The 27,328-nt window shown below is 52.6% G+C and overlaps 1 protein-coding gene across 2 annotated transcripts; it reads right to left on the minus strand.

Annotated features, from left to right (window-relative positions):
• Positions 1–12,593: 12,593 nt before the first annotated feature.
• TMEM114 (transmembrane protein 114) lies at positions 12,594–27,096 on the minus strand. 2 transcript variants are annotated; one of them, XM_040230010.1, is made up of 4 exons: positions 26,877–27,096; positions 26,485–26,565; positions 14,706–14,843; positions 12,594–12,826 (listed from the first exon to the last, which is right to left on the minus strand). In XM_040230010.1, exons 1-4 carry the CDS (start codon positions 27,094–27,096, stop codon positions 12,594–12,596), a joined length of 672 nt encoding a protein of 223 aa, XP_040085944.1. The 2 variants fall into 2 exon arrangements, with proteins under 2 accessions (XP_040085944.1, XP_040085953.1); XM_040230019.1 differs by lacking the exon at positions 14,706–14,843.
• Between the last annotated feature and the right edge of the window lie 232 nt (positions 27,097–27,328).

Raw genomic sequence — 27,328 nt, forward strand, 5'->3', positions numbered from 1 at the left:
ACTACTGGGACAATTTCTAAGTCCATCCATGTTGCGGAAAATGACATCATTTCATTCTTTTTAATGGCTGAGTGATATTCCATTGTGTATATGTACCATATCTTCCTTATCTTTTCTTCTGTCAATGGACATTTAGCTTGCTTCCATGTCTTGGCTATGCTGCAATGAACATTGGATGCACTGCTTTTTTAGGCTTCCAAATACCCATGGTGAAAAGAATAGCAACATCTGTAAATGAAGACAGGATCTGACTCAGCACCACCTCCACCAGCTCACTCTCCTCTCCCTGGTCTCCACCCTGAGACCTGGACTCTAGAGCAGAAGTGATTGGAGGTTTAGCGTCCAGGAGGGGAATGGCCTGAACTCCAGGTTTGGAGGTCGAGCCTGAACTAGGGTCCAAACCTCCCAGCCTTTAACCAGGAGTATTTTCCATCATGCCAGGTGGTAGCCCCCCTGCCAGGATGACACTTTATGGAAGATGTATGGATGTGTGTGTCCCCTGTCCCCACCATCTATACTAAAATCAACCCGAACAAGCGGGTGGTTTTCTCCAGAAAAGCCAGGAGGCTTAAAGAACAGCTTTAACACTGCCCCTGTTTCTCTGCATTCTCATCCACATTTTGAGAACTTGGTGTTTCAATCCAAAGCTGAGCTTGAAGAGACTGAAGCCCCCTTCAATAGAAATAGCAGGCCCTAAGACTGCTTCACAGGAATCCTTTCTCCAGGACAATGAAAGATGCATTGGAGAAGGTTTCCATCCTTGACTTGCTCCCTTGGTGGAGGGTCAGGCCCTGCAAACAGCTGTTGGCCGAGTTGCCTGCGGAAGCTGCCTGCAGCTGAACCGAGAAGGCAGCTGAACCGAGGAGTCTGCATCCCAGCTTTTCTTGCCCTTCATCACAGCACTTGTCTCCATCTGTAATTACATGTGTGACATTTGATTAATATCTGTCTCTCCCAGCCCGCCCCAAGCCCAGGCTTTCAGCAGGCCGGGTCTGCCTGCCTCCTGCTCACTGCTCCTCCCCCAGGGGGAGCGCGGAGTAAGGCTCCTGGACATATTTGCTGAATGTATGAATCATGGAGTTAATTAAACCCGTGAACTAAGGCAAAGTCCGAGGTCTGGAAATGAGCAGAATACTAACAACAGCAGCCCCGGTTTACACTTTCAAATGAGAAGCCCAGTCTGAAGCTCTGTGCAGCAGAGAGGTGTGTAATCGCCACAACTATCTCGAAGGCAGGTACCGCTGGGAGCCCTGTCTTAGAGCTGAGGAAGTGGAGATGTGAGAGGCTTAAGCAGTTGGCCCATCACACTCTGCAGTCCCTCCCTGGCCACAGAGTCCAAGCAGAAAGGTGATGCTCACAGCAGGTGAACAGAGGGAGATGGGGGTAGCAGACCACACCCTGATCTGCCTTCCTCTGGGCTTGTCCCTCCTTCCTTCCCCCAGTCCCTCCTTCTTGATGAGTCTGGTGGTCTCTGCTGGTTGTGCCCCATTGGAGCTGGGGCACAGACACAGCAGGCCTCTCCACTCTTACACCACACTGACCCTCTGAGCATCTCAAGGAGTCCAGAGGTTTACACCACCTTCTAGATACAGACTCTCCAAAGCACTGGACCGAGTAGTTCTCACCTAGAGCAACTGTGTCCCCCACCCCCAGGGGACATCTGGCAATGTCTGGAGACATTTGTGATCATCACGCCTGAGAAAGGGGTGTAACTGACATCTCCTGGGTAGAGTCCTAGACAGCATATTAAAAAGCAGAGACATTACTTTGCCAACAAAAGTCCGTCTAGTCAAAGGTATGGTTTTTCCAGTAGCCATGTACGGATGTGAGAGTTGGACTATAAAGAAAGCTGAGTGCCAAAGAATTGATGCTTTTGAACTGTGGTGTTGGAGAAGACTCTTGAGAGTCCCTTGGACTGCAAGGAGATCCAACCAGTCCATCCTAAAGGAAATCAGTACTGAATATTGATTGGAAGGACTGATGTTGAAGCTGAAACTCCAATACTTTGGCCACCTGATGCAAAGAGCTGACTCATTTGAAAAGACTCTGATGCTGGGAAAAATTGAAGGGGATGGGCAACAGAGGATGAGATGGTTGGATGGCATCACCAACTCAATGGACATGAGTTTGAGTAAACTCCAGGAGTTGGTGATGGACAGGGAAGCCTGGTGTGCTGCAGTCCATGGGGTTGCAAAGAGTCGGACACAACTGAGCAACTGAACTGAACTGAATTGGGTAGAGTCCAGAGATTGGGCACCCCATCAATGCACAGGGTGGCCCCCACAACACACAGTGACCTGACCTCAGACATCACTAGGGCTGAGGCTGGGAAGTCCCAGCTGATCTGACCCTCTGTGCTGAGAAGTATTCCCAGGAATTCCCTGGCAATCCAGTGGTTGGAACTCTGCACTCCCAGGGCAGGGAGGATGGTAGTCCCTGGTCGGGGAACTAAGATTCCACAGGCAGCACAACACAGCCAAAAATAATAATAATCTGGAAAGCAATGTGCACGTGTGTCTGCTATCGTGTCTGAGTCTCTGCGACCCCAGGGACTGTAGCCCATCAGGCTGCTCTGTCCATGGGATTCTCCAGGCAAGAATGCTGGAGTGGGTTACTAGGGGATCTTCCTGACCCAGGGTTTGAACCTGCATCTCTTGCATCTCTTGCATTGGCAGGTGGGCTCTTTTCTAAAAAAAATATTTATTATTTATTTGGCTGCTCCAGGTCTTACTTGCAGCACACAGGATCTTTAGCTGTGTCATGCAAACTCTTACTTGTGGCATGTGGGATCTAGTTTCCTGACCAGGGGTTGAACCTGGGCCGCCTAGCTTTGGGAGCTCAGTGTCTTAGCTACTGCACCAGCAGGGAAGTCCTGGCGGATGGATTCCTTACTACTGCACCACCTGGGAAGCCCTTTCAAAGCAATGCATAATTTAAAAAAAAAAAAAAAAAGGATTCCCAGCTGCCTCCTGGATGGGTCCACTTGGACATCCCCTGAGGTCTCAGTGTCCTCCAGAGCGAAGTCATACTTTGCACCCCTCCTCCAGCATCACCAGTCGCCTGGCCTTCCAGGATTTTCCAGTTCTGGAAACACCAGTTCCACACACATTACTATCCCACCTGGGAAACTGTTATCACCTGGGCACATCGAGCACCCACCCACTTCAGTAACCCCATCACCTAAACACCAGCTGAATTCTTCTTGCCTTCCCATCACCTCCACCCCACCTGAGCCCCCACGCTCCCTGCACAGACCAGCCTCTCTGCTGGCCTTGGCCTTGATCCCTGCAGCTTCACCACCACGCACTCTGGCCCATCACCCACGCAATGAGCAGAGAGATCCTCCTCGAGCCTGAAAGTGTCGCCTCTGGGCCTTCCCTGGAGGTTCAGGGGTGAAGACTCTACATTTCCAATGCAGGGAGCACGGGTTCAATCCCTGGCTGGGGGACAGAGTTCCCATATGCCCCACGACTCAGCTGAAATATAAAAAATAAAAGTATCACCTCCTCCAGAAAAATCCCCATTGAGTACAGCGTTTCCTTTTGGAGTGATGATAATGTTCTAGAACGAGACGGTGATGCTTGTTTAACATTGTGAAGGTGCTAAATGTCCCTGAATTGTGTGTTTTAAAATGTTTAAACTTTACTCTGTAGATATTGGACCGCAATTTCTTAAAAACCGCCCCCATGACCTCTGGGCTCCTCTCTGTGGCTTCCACAATCTGGCCTCTGCCTCTCCCTCTAGCCTTCTTTCTTGCTAAGGACCCAGATCAGTCACTGGGCTTTGCTGAGGACTGGAGCAGGAAGCGGCGGGGAATGGGGGTGCCTGAGATCTTGCAAACGGAAACAGTGAAGCAGTGAGATTAAGAAAGCAAATTAGACTTCCCTGGTGGTCCAGTGGTTAGCACTTCATGGTCCCGCTGCTGAGGGCCCAGGTTCAATCCCCAGTCGGGGGGCTAAGATTCCACAAGTGGTATAGTGTGGCCAAAAAACAATAATAAAATAAATGAAACTTTTTTTAATTAAAAAAAAAAATAGAAACTTCCCTGGCAGCCCAGCAGTTAAGAATTCACCTGCTAATGCAAGGGACACAGGTTTGATCCTTGGTCCAGGAAGATCCCATATGCCAAAGGGCAACTAAGACTGAGGCTAGAGCGTAGCCCCTGCTCAAAGACCACAAAAGATTTAAAAAAAAAAAAAAAGATGGCTGCTGGTTTTAGATGCTGCTTTTGGGGTGACATGTTATGAAGCAACAAAGAAACAGGCAGCTGGTCAGCCAGCATGGACCTGTGTTCCAGACCTACCTCTCACCAGAGGTGCGCACTTGGGCCATCATTTCCCCTCTGGAAGCCTCAGTCTAACTTCCCTGGTGGCTCAGATGGTAAAGAATCTGCTGCAACGTGGAAGACGTGGGTTCGATCCCTGAGTCAAGAAGATCCCCTGGAGAAGGAAATGGCTACCCACTCCAGTATTCTTGCCTGGAGAATTCCATGGACAGAGGAGCCTGGTGGTCTATAGTCCATGGGGTCACAAAGAGTCGGACACGACTGAGCAACTTCACTTTAGCTTCAGTCTGCTCATCACGGAAGAGAGAAAACCAGCACGTGCCTCACAGGTGTCTTCAGACAGAAGAAGAGAAAGTACGCTCAGCACGTGACAAGCACTTACTAGTGTAGCTGCGGTTACTATTCTGACGTGCTTTTTAAAGTACGGATTTGGCTACACCAGGCCTTAGCTGCAGCATGTAAATCTCTGGTTGCAGCACGTGGGATCTAGTTCCACAACCTGAGATGGAACCCCAGCCCCCCTGCATTGGAAATGCCAAGTCTTAGCCACTGGACCACCAGGGAAGTCCCTATTCTGATTTTTTAGAACAACCCTGGTTAAAGGGCCTGTATTCATTTCCCAAGACCACCATGACAAAGGAGCCGAAACTGGGCACCAAAAAAAATGGAAATTCATTCTCTCACAACCCTAGAGGCCAGAAGTCTAAGACCAAGGTACCAGGGGACTTCCCTGGCAGTCCAACTCACTGCCAGGGCCCAGTCTCAGTCCCTGATAGGGGAACTAAGATCCCGCAAGCTGAGTGGCATGGCCACAAAAAAAAAATTTATGAAAAAAAATTATAATAAGATCAAGGGTCAGGAGGGCCATGCTCCATCTGAAGACTCCAGGGCAGGATCCTTGCTGCCTCTTCTTGTCTCTGGAGGCTCCAGGTGTGCCTTGGCTTACGGCAACGTCGCTTGGTCTTCACCTGGTCCCCTCTCTGTGTGTCGGTGGCTCCCTAAGGCTTCTTATGCCTGCGAGTGCCGAAGACAAAACAGACTTGGGTTTGATCCCCAGGTTGGGAAGATCTGCTGGAGGAGGAAACGGCAACCCACTCCAGTATACTTGCCTGGAGAATCCCATGGACCTGGTGGGCTACAGTCCACAGGGTCGCATAGAGTCGGAGATGACTGAAGTGACCCAGCACATGCACACACGGCTTCTTATAAAGACACCAGCTACTGGATTTACCCTAATACAGTGTGACCTCGTCTTAACTAATTACATCCTCAAAGACTCTCTTTCCAAATGAGGTCGTGTTCACAGGTACTGGAGTTACAAGTTTTGGAGTATACCCCTGAGCCCACGTGTGTGTGTGCACGCACATACCTGTTCATCTCCCACTCTTTTTCAACCTCACGGACCGTACCCCACCAGGCTCCTCGGTCCATGGGATCGCCCAGGCAAGAAAACTGGAGTGGGTTGCCATTTTCTCCTCCAGGGGATCTTCCCGACCCAGGGATCGAACCTGCATCTCCTGCATTGGCGGGCAGGCTCTTTACCACCGAGCCACTTGGAAAGCCCTTGAACCCACAGCAGTCCCTTTGCAGGCAGGCGACTACCTGGACACACACCTCCCCTCTCAGGGCCTCACGGGTGAAAGATGAAGGTCAGGTGTGGACATCAGGCCGTCTAGGACTGACACCAGCTGGTTGCGTGGTGCAGAATCAGGACCACGTCCTCGGTGAGGAGGAAAACCAACAGCCTGCTCCAGGCATCACAGGTGAGGCCTCAGCTCGACGCTCGGGCTCCCCCAGGCTGCTGCTTCCAGGCAAGGACTCAACCACCCAGGGAGGCGCAAGAGGGAGTAAGCCCCACGAAGGAGCAGGGAGGCAGGGGACGGGGGAACTCAGCTCTTCCAGCGCATAAATATTGTATTAGTCATCCCAGGCTTGTTCCTCCTCTGGGGCTCCGAGTATTCCATTAAATTAAGCATTTCTAATTGAGGAAATAGAAAGGAACACGGAACAAATGCCAATGTTCTGAGAAAATCCCCATGTCATCCTGACAGGGAGAGGTCCGCTCCCCAGGCTGTGGCTGGAATACAGCCGACTTAACCTGGTTGCTGATGAAAGGGCAGGATCTCCAGGGACAGCTGCATCAGGTGCTCTGGGGCAGGGCGATCCTCAGACCCCAAGGAGGGTGGAGGCAGAGGCAGAAGCCCGCGGCTCGGTTGAGTGATCAGAGCACCAGGTTTGGGTCTTGGTCCCGGCCCATGACCTTGGAGCATCCCTGGCCTCGCTGAGCCTCTGCTGGTGTGCATCTGATGGTGGGAACCACAGAGGACTCCCCCCGCCCCGCCCCTTGCAGGACAGCAGCAGGGCTCAGATGGGAGCCAGGAGCTTAGGAAACTCTCAAGTGCTCCCAGGTGTAAGTCAGTCATGTCTGCTGGGTGACCCACCTTCAACGGTGCTCCCAGGAAGCTTCCAGAAGAGGCCAGAGCAGATGACCCGTGATTGGGCCCAGGGGAGACGCCTCCTACGGACCATCGGGGACATCTGAGCAGCCGGGAGGCAATGTGCTCCCTCTCCACCGGCCAGGCTTCCCGAGAAAAGCTCAGACCCACCAGGGAGGTGAGAAATCGAGACCCGAACACGAGAAGGGACTTTCCCAAGTCACCCATCCAGGAAGCAAAAGAGCGCGTTCCCAGGAGCACGGCGGCCCAGGCACAGCCCGCAGCCACTCGATCCCTGAACCACGCTTTCTCCCCGCCAGCCTCAGCCCCACTTACAGAGTCTCTTGTCCCCTGGCTGGACCCCTGCTTATGAGAGAGGGTGACGGGGTAATGGCCACCAGAGAGCCAGTAGAATAGGGAACGCCATTCCCCTAGGCGGGACTTCCTCGACCCAAAAGTCACATCCACACACCTAGGGTTTTGCAGGACCTCGTGACAACCTGTTTGGCTGACTGGTGCATTCCCAGTGCCTGACTGAGGACTTGGCATGAAACAGCTCTCAGAAGAAACTTGGGGGATTGAACTGGATGAAATGGGCTTGGGGAGGATGATCCGTGTGCCCATTTACAGACAAGAAGACTGAGGCCCAGAGGGAGCCAATGGACTTCCCGAAAACCACACCCCTGAGCTGGAAGAAGTGCATCGGCTGTTCCTGGCCTTTCTCAGACCTGACATTTCACAGCTTCCCAGTCTCAGCTGGGCTTTCTGCCTTTTTCTGAACCTCCCTCAGTCTCTTCCTGTTTTTCCCTCTTTTTTCTCTCTGAACTTGGCTCCTTCCTTCTCTGTCTGCCTCTGCCTTCAGTCCACTCTCTCTCCATGTCTGCATGCTCAGTCGTGTCTGATTCTGTGCGACCCCGTGGACTGTAGCCCGCCAGGCTCCTCTGTCCTTGGGATTTCCCAGGCGAGAGTACTGGAGTGGGTTGCCATTTCCTTCTCCAGGGGAGCTTCCTGACCCAGGGATGGAGCCTGAGTCTCCTGCCTTGACAGGCAGGTTCTTTACCACTGCACCACCTGGGAAGCCCCCTCTCTGTCACTACCTCTGTCTTTAGGGTGTTAATATGTTTCTCTGAGCCTCTTGTGTCTGTGTGTGTGTGTCCATCTGTCATTCTGTCCTCTCTCCCTCTCCCTTCCCCTATCCTCCAGATGCTCCAGGGGTTGGGGGGATGGTCCCAGTTGTAAATATTTGGGAAAGCGCAGGCTTCCCAGGTGGCACTAGTGGTAAAGAACCTGCCTGTCAATGCAAGAGATGTAAGAGACTCAGGTTCGATCCCTGGGTCAGGAAGATCCCCTGGAGGAGGGCATGGCAACCGGCTCCAGTAGTCTTGCCTGGAGAATCCCAAGGACATTGGAGCCCGGCTGGCTACAGTCCGTGGGGTTGCACAGAGTCGGACACAACTGAGCAACTAACACTTTCACTTTCCCTTCATAGGTGAGTGAAGAAGTGGATGAAGAATATGAGGGAATCGCTACATATTGATACATGATGAACGTATCTGTGGATGGCTGGGTGAAGGGTGGACAGTGAGTCAACGAACGAGTGAACTTTCTCGCCAGGCAGAGACATCCTGAGTAGGGAGCGGGTCAGTGCCATGGACCATCCACATCAAAGGGTCCAGCCAGGTCTGGACCGAAGGACACAGGTCCAGGCAGAGCTCCCTCTGCGAAGGGGAGGCAACTTCTTCCTCCCCATCTTGTCCTATTTACTTTTCTGACAGTAAAAGCCCCCTCCCCTCAACCCCCAAAGCCCACCCTGAGTCCAAGCCCCGCCTCCCCCTGGTCCAAACACCCTCATCCCCCCAGATGATGGGAGAAGCCCCTCCTCCGTCTGCTCTCCACCCCCCAAACCAAAGGAGCTTCTGTAGGTGTTCTCACCCCACCCCTGCATGGCACAGTCACCTGGGGAACTCTTTTTAAAAAATACCAGTGCCTGGGCCCACTTTCAAAGTTTGGATTCCTTTGGGCTCAGTTGCTAGAAGTTTGGTTTTATTTTAAATCCCCTGAATGATGCTAATGTGAAGCCTGTGGTGAGAACTGCTGTATTAGAGCCGAGGCACCTCTGCCACCCAGACAGCAAGTACTTCCCCAGTGGTCCAGCAGTTAAGACTCTGCACTTCCCCTGCAGGGGCACAGGTTTGACCCCTGGTTAGGGAACTAAGACCCTGCATGCTGCACCATGCAGCCAAAACATTGAAAATATATTCAAATAGAGATGGAATGAAATGGAATGGGATGCAATAGGACAGAATCCCAAACACAGCTCAGCCATGAAGAACCTCCTTACCGTGGACCAGAGGGAACCCCCAGCCCTCTGCCTCTGCCTCCTCCTCCCCTCTCTAACTTCACCTCCTACCGCCATCCCCCAACACGCCTTCCTTCCCTCCCTCAAACACCTAAGCCTGTTCCCACCTCAGGGCCTTTGCACGTGCCGACACCTGCCTGGTCGGCTGTTTCCCACATGGAGGGCTCCTCATCTGAGTCTCTGCACAAATGCCACCTCCTCCCAGAGGCCCGTCCTGACTGTCCTTCCGAGAGTAGCCCCTCCCAGCACCTTCCATCTCGTGACCCTGTTTTCTTCACCGCGTGAGTTTCTCATATGCCCTGCTGGTTCGCACGTGCGCTATCGGTTTCCATGTAATGCCAGGGATCTTGTCATCCATGCCCACGGACGCGTTCTCAGACCCCAGCACAGTTTTCGGGACATAACAGGCATTTGGTAAGTGTTTATTGAATGAATGAGAGTCTTTACAACTGTGTAGTCAGTTCCTTGAGAACACAGGTGCCCTCTCTTTGTCATTATTCCTTTTCATTCCCATAGCCGGGTTTCTCACACTCGGCGCTTTGACAAGTGGGACTAGATATCTTTCTTTTTTGGAGGGCATCCCGTGCCCTGTGAAAGTTGAATAGCGGCCCTGATCTCCAACCACTGGAGGCCAATAGCACGCACCCGTCCGCAGGAATGACAACCAGAAATGTCTCCAGACACCCCCAAAGGCCCCAGGTGGAGAGGGAGCGGCGAATCTCCCCCATTGAAGAACTCCTGCCCTGAGCGTTTAACCCACTGAAAGGCCGAGAACAAGTGTCCTTGGTCTGATTTGAATATCAAGGCCAGCCTCTGGTGCAGTTCCCCAGTGTGACCAGCGGGTGGCAGCAGAGACCGCCCTCTCACTATCACAGTTTGCTCCTGCTTTGTGAAAACTTTTTCATCTTTCTCCCCAGACTAGAAACTGATTTTTGGAAACGCACTCACCCACTGCCACGAGGTCTTGTGACCAATCCACTTTATTTGCACTTTTTCAGACTAGACAGAAAGGGAAGCAGCAGCAATGATTTGAACCCAGAAGTGCACTGGAATCCGGTAGATGTGAATTTCAGTCCCAATTGTATCCCCTTTCTCTCCTTAGCTTGGGCTTCCCTGGAAGCTCAGCTGGTAAAGAATCCGCCTGCAATGCAGGAGACCCCAGTTCGATTCCTGGGTTTGGAGGATCCCCCAGAGGAGTTAAAGGTGACCAGCTCCAGTATTCTGGCCTGGAGAATTCCAAGGACTGTATAGTCCATGAGATCACAACGAGTTGGACACGATTGAGTGACCTTCACTCTCTCCTAGCTTAGTCCATCTGTCCCTCAGTTCTGACCTGTACGCACTTTGCACATCTCCACAGTCATCACCGTCAGCCATATATTTCACCTGCCTCTGTCCTCAACCGTGTGGCAACTCAGGGAAAAAGGGCTCGCTCTGGTGGGGTCACCACCCCTGCTGCTCACCGCCCCTAGTTCCTAGCATAAACAGCCGGCCCTCGGAGGTTTGTTGAATGACTGATTGATGGGTTCATTGGACAATGCAGGGGCAGAGTAAGCAATGACTCAATGGGTGTCAGCCGTGACGATGACCATGCCCTACTAAGGATGCCCTACTTCACGACGATGGCCATGCTACAGTGAGGGGGGGGACAGCATAGTGAAGGCAGTGACGTCATGGCAAAAGTAACGATGTAATGGTAGAGTGATGTCATGGTGAGGACGATGACGTTATGCAGTTGGTCTTAATGTTCTCATCTTATGTCCACACCAGGGGTCCCCAGACCTGAACCATCAGCCCTTCCTGAGGAGTTTCTTTAACAGGTCTTCTATTTTGTTTTTAGCCATGCCATGCAGCAGGTGGGATCTTAGTTCTGAGACCAGGGATCAAACCTGCACCTCCTGCATTGGACGCACAGAGTCTTAACCACTGGGCCACCAGGGAAGTCCCTCCTGGGGAGTTTCTTAAACCTGCAGCTCCCCAGCCCTCCACACATCTCATGACTCAGAATCATCCAGAAGCAGGTTCTCAACCTTAGCTGATGTTGAGTCATCAGAAGAGGTCCACAATTATCAACACCTAGGCTGCCCCCCCTGGAGACCATCAGAGCAGAGGTTCAGCCTCGGCATCAGGCCTCGTGATTCTAATGGGCAGCAAGGCAACAGCCAGCCCTGACACTTAAAAAACTCACCAGGTCAGTGTGATACAAAGGGTGGTCCCAGCCCAGGAGTGTCTGCAGCACCTGGAAACTGCTTAGAAATGAGCCCCACCCAGACCCACCGACTCAGAGACCCCAAGTGGGCCTGGACTCCCGATGGACTGACGTGTGAGCAGCACTGCCCCGGGGGAGTTCAGACACACAGCCACTCTGGGCCCCCCATCCCCACGGGCCAGAACATCCAGAGGAAAGAGGGATGGAATTTTCTGGAGGAGGGAGGAAAAATAATGATTAGTCCCCATAGATCACCCTGGCCATTGATCAACTCCTCGGGGACCTCCCCGCTCCCTATTCTAGACTGAACCTCCCCGCCACACAAGAAAAAACCAAACTACAGTGATTTTCACCCCAAAGGAGCCAAGTCTTCTCTGAAGAGCATTCAGTGCCAATGGGGCCACGGAGGTGGGCACAGGCCCCCAGCCAGACCCACTGGGGCCATGCCAAGAAAATACCTTCCACCTCCAGTCACAGAACTGCTATGCTGCTAAGTCGCTTCAGTCGTGTCCGACTCTTTGCGACCCTATGGGTTGTGGCCCGGCAGGCTCCTCTGTCCATGGGATTCTCCAGGCAAGAATACTGGAGTAGGGTGCCATGCCTTCCTCCAGGGGATCTTCCTGACTCAGGGGTGGAACCCAGGTCTCCCGAATTGCAGGCAGGAGAATCATCATACCAACGAAGCCTGTAAGGAACCAGGTGAGCATGAGCCTGGCTGGGGCAGGTGAGGCAGGACACATCCACCACCTGGCTGTTGAGGAGCCCACGTCTCTGCAGTCTTCCCCCCCAGCTCCCCACAGGGCCTCCTGCCTAGCCCCGGGTCACAGGGAACCCTGAAGCCCAGTGTCTGAGATGCAGCCGCCTCCACACGCAGGATCCAGGCCACAGCCAGTCAGCAGGAACCACCCAGAGAAGCTGCGATGTCGGAGAACATGCCTCTAGCTTGCTGTGTTTTTCCAACACTTACCTAACCTCTCTGGTCCTCCATTTTCTTAACAGAGAGACTCATCCAAAGGGCAGGTGTGAGGATGCAGTGAAGCCAGAGAAAGTGAACACAGGGGGTGTTTTTGTGGTCTCATGGGTTCGGGCTCCTCCAGGCCACAGACACACGGGTGCCTGGACATAGCATCCCCCACGCCAGGCAGCGCTAACACGACTGCCAGGCGCAGAGCTCAGCCCACAGCAGCTCTCTGGTGGTGGCCTCGGACCAAAGGGAAGCCGCAGCCCACCAGGATGGTGTCCCTGAGCACCGGCCCCTCCAGTCCAAGCCGCTCCCTCCACCCTCGAGCCGGAGCCCGCCTGCATTCAGATGGCCTGGTCCTGCCGCTGTCTCAGGCTGAGCACACGGGCCGCCGCCAGGAAGGTGGCCCCGGTGAGCAGCTCAGCGATGCAGCTGACCCAGCCCAGGGCCAGGGACCAGCCGAAGCGGATGTCCACCTGGTCCAGCAGCGTCTTCTCCTGCAGGAGACACAGCGCCTCCTGGAAGGCAGCAGCCGAGTAGGCGATGTAGACGCTGATGCCGGCGAGGGTCACCAGGGCTGCAGTGGAGAGAGGAGAGCTGGTGGACCCCCACAGACACCCAGCACCACCCCTCCTCCCCTCTACCGCCCGTCCTCTGTCCCCTTCCCTCCTGCCACCGGTAGCTCCTCCCCATCCATCTTTCACGTGTGCATGTGCGTGTGCGTGTCCCCTCTGTCCCTGGGCTCTCCAGGCAAGAATCCTGGAGTGGGTTGCCATGTCCTCCTCCAGGGGGTCTTCCCAACCCAGGGATGGAACCCAGGTCTCCCCCAAGTTGGCAGGCGGATTCTTTACCACTGAGCCGCCTGGGAAGCCCCCGTCCATCTCAGCTCCTGTCAATTCCTGGATGCCCCCCCCGGCAGCCCACAGCTGGCAAAACCACCCCCTCCCATGGTTTCACAGTGCCTCACGGCACCCCATCACTGCCCAGGTCAGAACTGGAATTTTGCATCTGTTTGTGAACCAGCTAATGTCCATCTGCCCCAGTGTGAGCCCCAAGGGGTCCGCCCTGGACTCCCCAGCACCCAGAACAGCACCGTGCACACGGCCGGTCCCCGTCCCTATGTGATTAGGGCCAGTCTCGCAGTCAATGGTCCCGGGTGGCTATTTAAACACGTTAGCCTCAGTCTACATCTCAGCTCCACGCTGGCACCTGCCACACGTCAAGTGCTCATTGCCTGGTTTCGTGGCAAATCAGAGATGGAGACTTCTCCTGGGGAGGCGCCGTTTGGAGAATTCATCACTGGGCAAACTGTTAATGCTGATATTCTTAATAACATTGCAGTGGATGGAAGGGAGCCTATGGCATTCTCCCCTCCAGGCACTACTCCGCCGTTCCCTCCACGGATTCCGAGTGTGTCTGTCATCCTTGCCATTCCCTCCATGGATTTGAGTGTGTGTGTCGTCCCTGTTCTTGTTTTGTGTTGTTTCCATGACTGTGCAGGGTGTTTAGTTGCAGCCTGTGGGGTCTAGTTCCCTGAGCAGGGACAGAGGCAGGTTCCCTGCATGGAGAGCATGAAGTCTTAGCCACCGGACCACCAGGGAAGTCCCTGTCCTTGTTCTTTCTTAAGGACCATTTCAAATGACCCAGGAAAATTCCCTAGCGGCCCAGTGGTTAGGACTCCACACTTCACTGCCAAGGGCTCAGATTCAATCCTTAGTCGGGGAACTAAGACCCCACAAGCCATGCAGTGTGGCCAGTAAGTAAATAAGCAGGAGGCTATAAAGCTCCTGGAGAAGGCAATGGCACCCCACTCCAGTACTCTTGCCTGGAAAATCCCACGGATGGAGGAGCCTGGTGGGCGGCAGTCCATGGGGTCGCTAAGAGTTGGACATGATTGAGCAACTTCACTTTCACTTTTCACTTTCATGCATTGGAGAAGGAAATGGCAACCACTCCAGTGTTCTTGCCTGGAGACTCCCAGGGACAGGGGAGCCTGGTGCGCTGCCATCTATGGGGTCGCACAGAGTCGGACATGACTGAAGCGACTTAGCAGCAGCAGCAAGTGCTAGATCCCATCTTTGAAACCCAGCCATTGCCTGACTTGCCTGATTTTAATCAATGAAAGCAAAGCAATGTATCAGGATGGCAGGTGTGCATGAGACAGCGAGGGTCTCCCGCCAGCCCATGACCCTGACCCTGAAGCTCTCAGGACTCAGCTTCTTTTATGAAACAGTGAAAACGATTCTCAGAACCTGCTCTCACCCCCAGGCTTCTCTCCTGGGACCACAGACCCAGGAACCCTGGGTAGGAAACCTGTTCACTCCTTCCAGCTAGGAGATCACAGTGGAGCAAATCGAGCCCCAGAGGGGATGCGGTCTCCCCTACCCTCCTTCCTTCTGGGGGACCATGCACGGCCCCTCCCGGCACCCAGGACCCCATGCCAGGCGGGCACCTACCTCCAAAGAGGAAGAGGGTCCCCGTGAGCAGGAGGAGGCAGGAGGCTCGCAGGAGGAAGCTCAGAAAGCCTGTCATGCCCCCGAAAACCATGAGGATCAGGCTGAGCGGCAGCAGAATCACAAATGTCCCATGCATGGCTTAGGGGAGACAGAAGGAGGCAGTTACTAACATCCTTCGGTCAATCAACAAACACCTACTGAGCACTTCTTGTGACCAGCACCCAAACGCTGGGGGGAGGCGGGGAATTGCCACTACTACTGCCGATAATGATGATGATCTGGGCTTCCTGGTGGCTCGGGGTAAAGAATCTGCCTGCTAACGGGGGGAAACAGGTTTAGTCCCTGATCTGGGAAGATCCCACATACTGCAGAGCAACTAAACCCATGCACTGCAACTACTGAGCCTGTGCTCTGAAGCCCAGGAGCTGCGACTACTGAAGCCTGTGCTCTGAAATGAGAGAAGCCCTGGAACCTCCACTAGAGAAAAGTCCGAGCAGCAACAAACCCCGCACAGCCTAAATAAATAAACAAAATTATAAAAAATAGCCATGATAAGAATACGATTAATGTGCTGCGCTAAGTCACTTCAGTCATGTCTGACCCTGTGAACTGTAGCCCGCCCGGCTCCTCTGTCCATGGGATTCTCCAGGCGAGAATACTGGAGTGGGTTCCCATGCCCTCCTCCATGGCATCTCCTGACCCAAGGATCGAACCTGCATCTCTTGTGTCTCCTGCACTGACGGACAGGTTCTTTACCACTGGAGCCACCTGGGAAGCCGTGGCTATCAAAGCTCAGTTATGCCAGGCTTTGTGCTGCGTAAGTACCAACTCGTTTAAATCCCATGCACCCTGTAAGTATTGTCCTTGTTCGTTCGCTTATTCACTCAGCACACGTGTATCGAGTACATGCTGGGTGCCAGGCTCTGTCCCTAGCCTGGCAAATGCACAGGCATGTTCACCAAGGCTCCTGCAGTGTGGGGTCAGCAGTGAACAAGTAAGTGATGAAGCTGAGAAACGGTGACAAACGCACGGGGAAGGGCGTGAACAACGCTGAGAAGCGGGCAGGGCAGCGGCTCTACTGCGGAAGTGACATCAGAGCAAAGACCTGAAGGAGGTGAGGCAGCCAGCCGTGCAGGAGGGGCAAGAACTGAGGGACGGCAGGGGAGGATGGAGCAGGGAGGAGTCAGAGATGGGAGGGGGCGTGCCCGGTGGGGCTTCCTCCGGGAGAGCCAGCCAGCGTGGCTGGGGGGAGGGAGAGTGAGGACGTGGGGAGGGGAGATCGTTCAGAGCAGCTTGCGTGGGGCTTGCGGCTCCAGAGCCATAGGGAAGATTTTTCATTTCTCTCTGAATGAGAGGGCTTCCCTGGTGACTCAGATGGTAAAGAATCTGCCGGCAATGCAGGAGACCTGCCTTCCATCCCTGGGTTGGGAAGATACCCTGGAAGAGGGCATGGCAACCCACTCCAGTATTCTTGCCTGGAAAACTCCCACGGACAGAGGAGCCTCCCAGGCTACAGTCCATGGGGTCACCAAGAGCCAGACAGGACTGAGCGACTAAGCACAGCACTGATTGAGACGGAGGCCACCAGCCTGTCTTGAGGCATGAGAGACACCGACTTTCACTTCAGTTTCTACAGGTTGCTCTGGTCGCTGTATTGAGAGTAGCCAGCAGAGGGGTGTAGGGGGTTGAAAGAAGGCTCCCAAGTTCACATCCAGACTTTGTTTCCTTGGGCTCCAAAATCACTGCAGACGGTGACTGCAGCCATGACCTTAAAAGACGCTTGCTTCTTGGAAGAAAAACGATGACCGACCTAGACAGCGTTCTAAAAAGCAGAGACATCACTTTTCCGACAAAGGCCCGTCTAGTCAAGGCTATGGTTTTTCCAGTAGTCATGTATGGATGGGAGAGTTGGACCAGCAGAGAACACCGCCAGAGAAGATGCATGAGTTCACATCCAGAAGGGTCTGCCCTAGCCATGCCCCCGTCTCCCTTCCCAGCCACTGGAGGCTGAAGAGTGACAGGTAGGGGGCGGTGGGTGGATTGAGCAGGAGAGAGGAGGGGGAAGCCAGAGAAAGAACCACTCAGAAAAGTGCCGCCCATCCATCCCCTCCCCCTTCTCTGTCCCCAAACTGCGTGTCTCTTGTGAGTCACTTCATTCCTCAGAAGCTCCGTTTTCACGTCTCTGACCTGGAGGTCATGAGATGCGGTTCGCTGTGTTACCACAAGGACAATGTGCGTGGAGGAAATGGAGAGGCCCATAGAGCCCGGATTAAGTCAACCATGACCCCACCAGCCGTACAGATGATGGAGGTAATCGTCCGATCTGCCTTCCCCTGTATCACACCCCTTGGTCTGCAAGCCCCTAAATGCCAGCAGCCTTGGCGAGTCAAGGAAACAAGGCTCATCTCCTTCCTGGGGCTGTCACAGGACAAAACGTGATTCCAGGGGACAGGGATTTGGGGTCTTTCCTCCTTTGCTCCCTCCCTCTTTTCCTTCTTTCCTTTCTCAAGGAAAGATCTTGGACAAGGAAGCACAACAGCTGGTATGAAAACCGGGTTCTGTTAAGATCTGTCTGCTGCACAGCACTGCCTCCAGACATTAGCTGAGAAATGAAATCATCTCTCATTTAGAAATTAATGAGGTTTCCCGGAGTTGGTTCGTCCCTGCAGCCCCACGTGTGAGCTCCCCAGACACACTGCCGGCTGAGTTCCTGTACATGTTCAATTAAATATCTGGACGAGAACAGGTCTCCCCTTGGGAGAGTTGTAACATTTCCTGCTGAAATTTGGTTTAGTACTTTTTTTTTTTTTTAATGTGCCTTGGTCTTCTGTTTTTTATTCTCAGGACTGCTGTCTGGGGACATAAATATTGATTCTGAGTTCTGTTCTACTTGGAAAGGTCCCCATCTCCAGGTACATCTCATTCAGAAATGAATGTCTAAGGGCCTCATAGAGCCTGGGCATCAGCAGGGTCCAAGGTCTCTGGCCTCACGGAGATCACAGTCCAGGAAGGAGACAGACTCTCAGGAAAATAAAGGGGACGATTACAGACTGAGTGTCACAAAGGACATGAGCGTGATGATGTGGAAAAAAAACAAGGTGGCCACTTCTGTAGCTGAGATGGCTGTTTTAATTTCCTAGAGCTGACATCATAAATTACTATAAACTAGGTGTCATGTATGGATGTGAGAGTTGGATCATAAAGAAAGCTGAGCACTGAAGAACTGATGCTGTCAAAGTGCGGTACTGGAGAAAATTCTTGAGAGTCCCTTGGACAGCAAGGAGATCCAACCAGTCAATCCTAAAGGAAACCAACCCTGAATACTCACTGGAAGGACTGAAGCTGAAGCTCCAATCCTTTGGCCACCTGATGCAAAGAGCTGACTTGTTGGAACAGACCCTGATGCTGGGAAAGATTGAAGGCAAAAGGAGAAGTGGGCAGCAGGGGATGAGATGGTTGGATGGCATCACGAACTCACTGGATATGAGTTTGAGCAAAATCTGGGAGATAGTGAAGGACAGAGGAGCCTGGCGTGCTGTAGTCCATGGGGTCGAAGAGAGACTTGACTTAGCAACTGAGCAACAACAGCAGATGTCTTAAAAGCAGGAGGAATTTATTCTCTCACAGTGCTGGAGGCTCTAAGTCTAAAATCAAGGGGTCAGCAGGAACTTGGTCCCTCCAGAGGCTCTGGGGAAGACTCCTTCCTGCCTCTTCCAACCTCTGGTGGCTGCTGGCAAGGCTTGGCATTCCTTGGCTGGTGGCAGTATCCTTCTGATGTCCACCTCCATCTTCCTGTGACCTTCTTGTCTCTCCTCTGCGATTCTCCTTTTCTTACGAGGACACTTGTCATAGGATGTAGGTTAGTCCACAATGATCTTGAGAGCCTTAACTATATTGGCAAAGATGTTTTTTTTTCGAAATGAGGTCCCATTCCCGGGTACTAGGATCTGTGAGGACATGGTCACATTTTTCCGGAGGGTGATACCCTTCAATCCACTACAGCATTGGGACTTCCCCGGTGGTCCAGTGGCTAAGACCCCGCACTTCCAATGCAGGAGCCTGAGTTTGATCCCTGGTCTAGGAAATAAGATTCCACGTGCTGCATGGCAAAAGCAAGACTCAAAGAACCCAATCCACTACAGTGTTTACAGTAGGAGCACAACCCAGGAGAGCTAAGATTACCATCTAGAATTAATCATGGGCTTTCCTGGTGACTCAGTGGTAAAGAGTCTACCTGCCAGTTCAGGAGACACGGACGTGACCCCTGGGCCAGGAAGACCCCACGTGCCATGGAGCAGCCACAGCCTGGGAGCCTCAACTAGTGAAGCCCGAGCACCCTAGAGCCTGTGCTCCACAGGGGAAGCCGCCGCAGGGAGAAGCCCTGGCGCCAAAACTAGAGCAAGGTCCTGGGCAGCGCTGAAGACCCAGAAGAGCCATAAACAAATACAATTGTTTAAAATAACACTAATAATCGTGTTGGCGATCAGGAAGACGACGAAGGTGCAGTCCCGGTCCTCCAAGGAGCCACGTTCTAGTGACAACAGATTCGAAAATTCACAAAAAAAAAATATGAAAATTCACTTCCTTACCAGGTATAATAGGATTGAATGTCCCTGAGGATGTCGTGGAGTCTCCAAGTCTCACTGACAAGGTCTGAAACTAAAGATAGTGACATTTTCCCCTTTGGGAAATGGTTCCTGAGACTTTCTTCTTTTGCTAGCACTTCTGATGTTGTTGGAGAATGATACCACTCTGCTCTTTTAGCTTCTCCGATGGCTCAGTGGTTAAAAAAAAAAAAAAATCTGCCTGCAATGCAGGATACGCAGGCTAGACAGTTGGGTTGGGAAAATTCCCTGGAGAAGGGCATGGCAACCCACTCCAGTATTCTTGCCTGGAGAATCCCATGGATAGAGCAGCCTGGTGGGCTACAGTCCATAGGTCACAAAGAGTCAGACATGACTGAGCATGCACACACCTCTCTGCTCTCCATAACAGAAAGACTATTACTTCGTTAACTACCCTGGGGCTTTCTGACCTCGCAAGCATTCCGGAAGCCTGCTCTGCCCATCAAGCTATTCTTTGAACAGTGCGATAATGGGTCGTTCACGCAGTTATTCTTGGTGTGAACATCTTGGCTTTTCTCTGGGTTTGCTTTTCCTTCGCAACAAAGCATTTCTGAATCAAAAAAATCTCTTGCACCTGGGTACCTATTTGCTCTTGATGAAAAAATGACCTGTCAACATTATTAGTATTATTAATTCTACATGGTAATCTTAGTTCTCGAGTGTTGAGCTCCTACTGCGGGCAGTGGAGAAGAGCGGGGCTCCAAACCCAAGAAACAGGCTAGGAATTTTTCTTCCAGTCTCAGCACCCTCACATTATACTGAAATTACCCTCGGCGTAGCATCATTCTAAAAGAGTAGAAACTGCCTGTGTTCAAATCCCAGATCATCCAGTTACTGTGCAAACTTTGGTCACTTACCCAACCTTTCCATGCCTTGGTTTCCTCATTTGAAAAGTGAGGATAAATCACAGTGCCTGCCTCATGGGACTGTTGTGGAGATTAAATGGATGGAAACACGTGAAGACCTCAGGACAGGGTCTGGCACACAGCACCTGCTCTGTAAGCATTGACTGTTATTTTTACTGCTCTCCACCACTCCACAGAAAGGGGTCCCACCTCCCTTTACTCCATGCCCCTGCTTTATCTCCTTTGTTACAGCTACTACTGTTTGAAGCCATTTTAGTTTATTTATTCACTGCTCACCAGGTGTTTGTTATCTGCCTCCTGCATTAGACACTAAGCTGTAGGTGGCAAGCACCCCACCAGTCTCACCATGTTTTATCCCCAGCATTAAGTAAAAAAAAAAAAAGGGGGAGTTTGCAATGATAACCCCCATTTTAGGGCAGGAGGAAAAGGGGATGACAGAGGATGAGGCATCATGGACTCAATGGACATGAGCTTGAGCAAACTCTGGGAGACAGTGAAGGACAGGGAAGCCTAGCATGCTGCAGTCCAGGGGGTCACAAGAGTTGGACACGACTTTGAAAGTGAACAACAACAACAAAGCCCCATTTTACAGATGAGAAGCCTGAGGCTCAGGGAGATAACATGACTTAAACGCAGAAGACGCAACTCCCCTCCTGTTTTAACCTAAGCTGGATTCTTTGCCATCTCTGAGCGACTAAAACAACTATGCTGGAAGCTTTGCTTATATGACCTCATTTCATCTCAAAGCAGCCCATTTATTTTTTAAATTTATTTTTCATTGAAAGTGAAAAGTGAAGTCTCTCAGTCGTGTCCAACTCTATTCGAATCCATGGACCATAGCCCACTAGGCTCCTCAGTCCATGGAATTCTCCAGGCAAAAGTACTGGAGTGGGTTGCCATGTTACATTAATTACTGCTGTACAGGAAAGTGACTCAGTTATCATATATATATATATATATGTTCTTTTTCATATTCTTGTCCATTATAGTTTATCACAGGATATGGAATATAGTTCCCTGTGCTATACAGCAGGACCTTGCTGTTTATAAAACAGCCCATTTATGGAAGCAGATGACTAGCCAGAAGTTACAGAACTGGTCAGAGGGACCTTATCTATGATGAGGCTGACCCCACCCCATTTTGTTGCAAGAGGCACGTGACTCAGCCTGGCCAATCAGCACACTCCTTGCTCTCGGCCATACTGATTGGCTCAGTCCTAGGCATGTGATCTGATCTGATCCAATGAGAGGCCTACCAGGAGTTGCAGAATGATTGGGCAACAGTCTCCTATTTTGGTTGCTGAGACTGGAGAGCATTTAGTTGAGAGCAGAATCCAGAGGCAAAGCCCAGAGAGAAGAAGAAAGTGTGTTTAACTCTTTAGGTCCTGGGGGGCTTGAGCTTTTCAGCTCCACGGACCAGGAATTCCGTGTTTTGTTTCAACTAGTATGATCTGGGGGCTTCCCCGGTGGCTCAGCGGTAAAGAATCTGCCTGCCAGGAGATGCAAGTTCGATCCCTGGGTGGGGAAGATCCCTGGAGGAGGGCATGGCAACCCCCTCCAGTATTCATGCCTGGAGAATCCCATGGGCAGAGGAGCCCGGTGGGGTACAGTCCATAGGATCACAAAGAGTCAGACACAACGGAAGCGACTTGGCATGCATGCACAGTATGATTTGAGTTTCCATCACTTTCAAAAGGCTGATACAGCTAGCTTGGGTGGCTCTAAACTGTGGCTCTTTTATCTAAACTGTGCTGGGACTTCCCTGGCAGTCCAGTGGTTAAGACGCTGAGCCTCCAATGCAAAGGGCAAAGGTTCAATCCCTGGTCAGGGAGCTAATATCCCACATGCCATGCAGCAGGGCCAAGAAAATATTTCTAAAATATAAAAGTAATAATAATAAACTGTGCTGAATTTGAAGATTGCCTCTCTCTGCCAAAAAAAATTCCCAGTCCCTAGCCAGGGAACCAAACCCTTGACATCCCCAGAGCTAACGAAGAAGATAAAATATCCAAGCCAGGTGGAGTTTTACTGGGTACAGAAGGTGCCCGCATGGGTTTTCTTGGAGGAAAAATCAATGGTTCTTCCCATACACCCTCAGGAGTGGGTCTGTCTAGAAGGTTGACTCACAGAGCATGCAGCTTGTCACTTGGTCTCCGTCCTCCATGACTCTTCTGCAGGTCCAAAAGGAACACGGCCTCTTTGTGCAATAAAAGAACTTGGCCAACATTCAAAACTCTTTCTGGGGATAAAGAGATTCTGGGAAAAAGCTGTCTCTGGGGTTGATTTTCAGTGAGTATGAGGTCTGAAGGGCCAGCCTCCTCTCTGATGATACAATGGTAGTAAGAGCAGCTAACACTCAGGGTACACTTACAAGGCCAGACACTGCATGAGGCTCTTGAAATACACTCTCTCATTTCATCCTCGACTGTTCATATAAGGAGAGATGAGAGTTATCTTCAATTTGCCCATGAGGGAACTGAGACTCAGACAGGTAGAGGAATTTGCCCAAAGCCATCATGTACGGATGTGAGAGCTGAACCATAAAGAAGGCTGAGCACCGAAGAATCAATGCTTTCAAATTGTGGTCCTGGAGAGGACTCCTGAGAGTCCTTGGACAGCAAGGAGATGAAACCAGGCAATTCTAAAGGAAATCAACCCTGATTATTCACTGGAAGGACTGACGCTGAAGCTGAAGCTCAACTCCTATGGCCACCTGATGTGAAGAGCTGACTCATTGGAAAAGATCCTGACACTGGGAGAGGTTGAGGGCAGAAGGAGAAGGGATGACAGAGAATGAGAGGGTTAGATGGCATCCCCGAGTCAATGGACATGAGTTTGAGCAAACTCTGGGAGATACCGAAGGACAGGGAAGCCTGGTGTGGTACAGGCCATGGAGTCACAAAGAGTCAACACGACTGAGCAACTAAATAATAACAACATGCCTGGTTGGCGGTGAAGCCGGGGCTTAGACCTAGGGCAGAGGGTGAACAGATGAACAGACTGTGGACGTGGGTTTGGCCTGTTTCTCAAAACCCTGGATCATGCAGGGCTGCTGCATTATCAAGTTTCACGATGAGGCCAGGCCAGTGCTGACTGGTTAGCCATCCAGTGTACCCATTGATGTGATAAGTAGGCTGAAGGCCAGCATCCAGCCCAGCAAAAGGCCACAGATGTGACTGCATCTAAAAGAGGCTGGAAGGAATGGTACAGAGGACTAGTGTTTACTGATCACTTAATATGTGTCTAGCACGTTTACATCAAATCATTCTTTGATGCAACAGGGAGATCACACAACAACAGGCACTAAGCCGGGTGCCAGGTAAAGGTCCATTTTTTCATCCAGCTAGTTCGTGGAATCTTGACCCCACACCCCTTTAGGGTTTTCTTATCTTGTTTGGATAAATATGGAAGCTGAGGCTCAGAGAGGTTAAGACACCAACCCCGGGATCACAGAGGGGTCCTGGTAAAGGTCTAAGCTGGGCTTTGACTTCCAGCCCTCAGTTTATGGGCAAAAATTCTTGATTATTCTCCCCCCACTATGGGAAAGCCCTCTTGTTTACTTGATTAAACAAATAAACAAAAATAAGCTGGGCTTCCCTGCTGGTCCAGCAGCTAAGACTCTGCACTCCCAATGCAGGGGGCCGGGGTTCGATCCCTGGTTAGATCCAGGGTTACATCCCAGGGAACTAAATCCTGCATGCCACAACTAAAAAGATCCCTCATGCCACAACAAAGACGCAAGATCCTGTGTGTTGTGACTAAGACCAGGCACAGCCAAATAAATACATTTTTAAGTTTTAAATAAATAAGCTGCATAGGCACAATTTCCACATGCAAAGGGGCACCCAACTTTGTTTTAAGGCTGTAGTAACTGATACAGCATCTCCTGGTTATGTGGACCAGAGCTATCCATTCAGAAGCCTGCTAACTAACTCATAATAGGAGTTTTTGAACGGGAATTCCTGATGATGCTTGAAATGCTCTGAGAACACCCAGAGGTCTTCCTGGTGCAACTTGCAGCTGAGGACAGAGTTTGTGAGATCCTTTCCTTTCCTCCATGCTCACCCCCCTCACATTCCAAGCATCTAGTGGATATTTCCTTCAGTGGGACTTCACACAGTGGTGTGCAGGTGGTGGTTTAGTCGCTAAGTCATGTCTGACTCTTGTGACTCCATGGACTGTAGCCTGCCAGGCTCTTCTGTCCATGGAATTCTCCAGACAAGAATACTAGAGTGGGCTGCCATTTCCTTCTCCAGGGCATCTTTCTGACCCAGGAATCGAACCCGGGTCTCCCGCATTACAGGCACGTTCTTTACCAACTGGGCTACAAGGGCAGCCCATGGTGTACTGGAGCTGGATTATATCAGAGTTGTTCTATTGCTAAATCCTGTCTTGCTCTTTGTGACTGCAGGGACTGGAGCACACCAGGCTCCTCTGTCCTCCACCATCTCCCAGAGTTTGCTCCAATTCATGTCCATTGAATCAGTCAACTGTTAAGTTTTCAGGAATATGCAGAACCAGTTGACGTACTGTTGACCGCAGTGGGAATATTTACTCCACAGAGGTTGGCAAATGCCACAAATCAAGATGCTCCCCTCCCCCAGAGAGCCAATTGTTAAGCATTTTCCAGCACACCAGTGGCCTTCAGAGCAGCAGTCCAGTTCACTCATGTACTCATTTATTCATTCAACAAACATGGATTGAGTTCCACCTCTAAAATATAGTTTGCATTCACTCTCACCCTGCTCAGCCAACCTTGGCTCGTGGGCTACTCTGTGCCAATGCTGCGAGTGCCAAGTCACTTCAGTTGTGTCTGACTCTGTGACCCTATGGACTGTCGCCCGCCCAACTCCTCTGTCCATGAGATTCTCCAGCCAAGAGTACTGGAGGGGGTTGCCATGCCCTCCTCCAGGGGATCTTCCCCACCCAGGGATCAAACCTGGGTCTCCTGCATTGGCAAGCAGGTTCTTTACTGTTAGCGCCACCTGGGAAGCCCAGGCTCTGTGCCAAATACTAAATATTCTGTGCTAAATTCCAGCTGTGGCAAGAGAGACATGGTCCCTGCTGGCATGGAGCTTGTTTAATGAGGGGATCAGCTTTTAACTCTAAAAATGTCACACAGCCTGTACTGTGAGTAGGAACTGACTAAGTCAGGCTGGCAGGATGGGAGCAGGGAGACTCCAAGTGGAGGCAATGGCGTGTGCAAAGTCCCTGTGGCAGGAGGAGATGCAGCACCTTCCAGGAACTGGTGCCTGGCCAACACAGCCGGAGAGGAAAGAGCAAAGGGGAGAGTGGAGCTGAAGAGGGGCCCTGGCAGCCCTCGTGGGCCATGCCGGGGACTTGTCTTTATTCTAAGAGTCCCATCCCCAGCCCTCAGTAAGTCTATCAAAAGCTGCCCATTCTTTTCAAGGTCTGTGGAACTCAGCTCTCATTTCCTTTGTATGGCACCTCTCTCTCACTAGGTGTGTTTCCTCTTTGGAAAAGTAAAGATTAGGATGGAGATGACAAGAACTTTGTGGGAAGGCTGTGGGGATTAAATGAAGGCTGAAATGGAAGACGTTCAGCTCCAGGTCTGGCCGCAGGGGAAACTATGACTCTGATTTTTCCCTCCTCCCTCCAGTGTTTATTCAGCCCCTTTGCTCTCCCGAATTCTGTCCTCAAATCCTGCCGGCTTTTCTGACTTCGGAGCACCGAGCCAGGCACTGGGAAGTCAGCCAGGAACAACAGATACAAGGCCCCTGGGGATGGGGAGCTGTCCTTTGCCTCCTGGTTTTCCTCTCTTGGATCGTTCAGCCAATATTTACTGCATCGTTGGTGGTGCTGCCAAGCGCTTGTCCTCAACAGCGAGGATGCAGCGACGGCTGACCATGGGGTGTGCCAGGCAGCTCCCCAAGCTGGTTAAGGTGTCTCCTTGGGCTCCGAGTCACCCTCCCCCGTGCTGCTTGCCACTCTGAAATGGAACTGCGCACTTCCCCCTCGGTCACGCCCGCTAGCCTCTGCGCCCTCTAAGCGCTCAGCCTGGGGCTTAGAGCGCAGCACCCCGCTGCCCCGCGCACCGAAAGCCAGCAGCCAACGTTTGTCGAATGAATCCCCAACCACACAACTTCACGCGTGGAGCCAGAGGGTCCCACGCCTTCTCCTATACCCCTTCCCCCGCTCCTGCCCATGTCAGAGACCACCTCGGCCGCCCTCTCCTCCGCAGGGCCCCCGCCCCCTGTTTGGATAAAAGCTCCCAAACTGGCGTCCAGCCCCGGGTTCCATCCCCCATCTCACCCTCCCTGGACTCACTGAGAAGTTGTCGGCTCGAGTCGCTGACGGTCACGTTCTCCTGCCAGAAGGGGTTCATCAGCGGCGCACACGGGCTCTGGACTGCGTGGGGCAGAGGAATCGGTGAGCGTGGGGCGGGGGGGGGGGGGGGGGAAGTCCCCGCGGGTTCAGACCCGGCCCGCGCCTTCGTCCCCACGTCCCTCCTGGATGTCCCACCCTGGGGGTGTGGGGGCGCGGAGCAGCGGTGGGCTGAGCGGGGCATCTCTTTATAGGGGCGATGGCAGCCCCAGGACCCCGGGCCACCTCCCGTTCGGCCCCGGACATCGCGTTTCGTGGGGTCCGAGGCTTGAGAGCCGAGTGCGCGCCAAGCAACAGGTCCGGCCACCGCCCGGGCTCCCCGGGTGCCCCCTTACCCCGGCAGGTCCGCCAGAGGCCGGAGTGCGAGCTCAGAGGCTCGAGCTGGCTGTGGTTGGCGGCCCCCGCCGGGCCCCGCGCCCCCGGGCCGCCCCGCTCCAGGCGCTCGGTGTCGATGATGTACCAGAAGTCGGTGCCGATGGCCGCCGCCAGGAGCACGAAGCTGAGCGCCCCAGTCAGCGCCGCCGCGCCGGCCAGCGCGCCCAGGTGCACCCGCATCTCCGAGCCGCGACCCCTCCTGCCGCCCGCAGCTCCCAGCGCCCGCAGCTCGCGCGCCCCGGTTCTGGGAGCCAGAACTGGGTCCTCGGGACCTCGATCCCTCCCTCCGCCCCTGGCTCCGCCCCTCAGCCCCTCACCTGCAGGCTGGGACCTGCACCGCCTCCCCGCTCAGACCCCATCACGATCAAAAACCCCACCTGGATCAACACTCGCAGCCCGGCGCACCCTTTCG

Source organism: Oryx dammah, unplaced genomic scaffold (genome assembly GCF_014754425.2).
Source record: "Oryx dammah isolate SB20612 unplaced genomic scaffold, SCBI_Odam_1.1 HiC_scaffold_2, whole genome shotgun sequence".
Lineage (NCBI taxonomy): Eukaryota > Metazoa > Chordata > Mammalia > Artiodactyla > Bovidae > Oryx > Oryx dammah.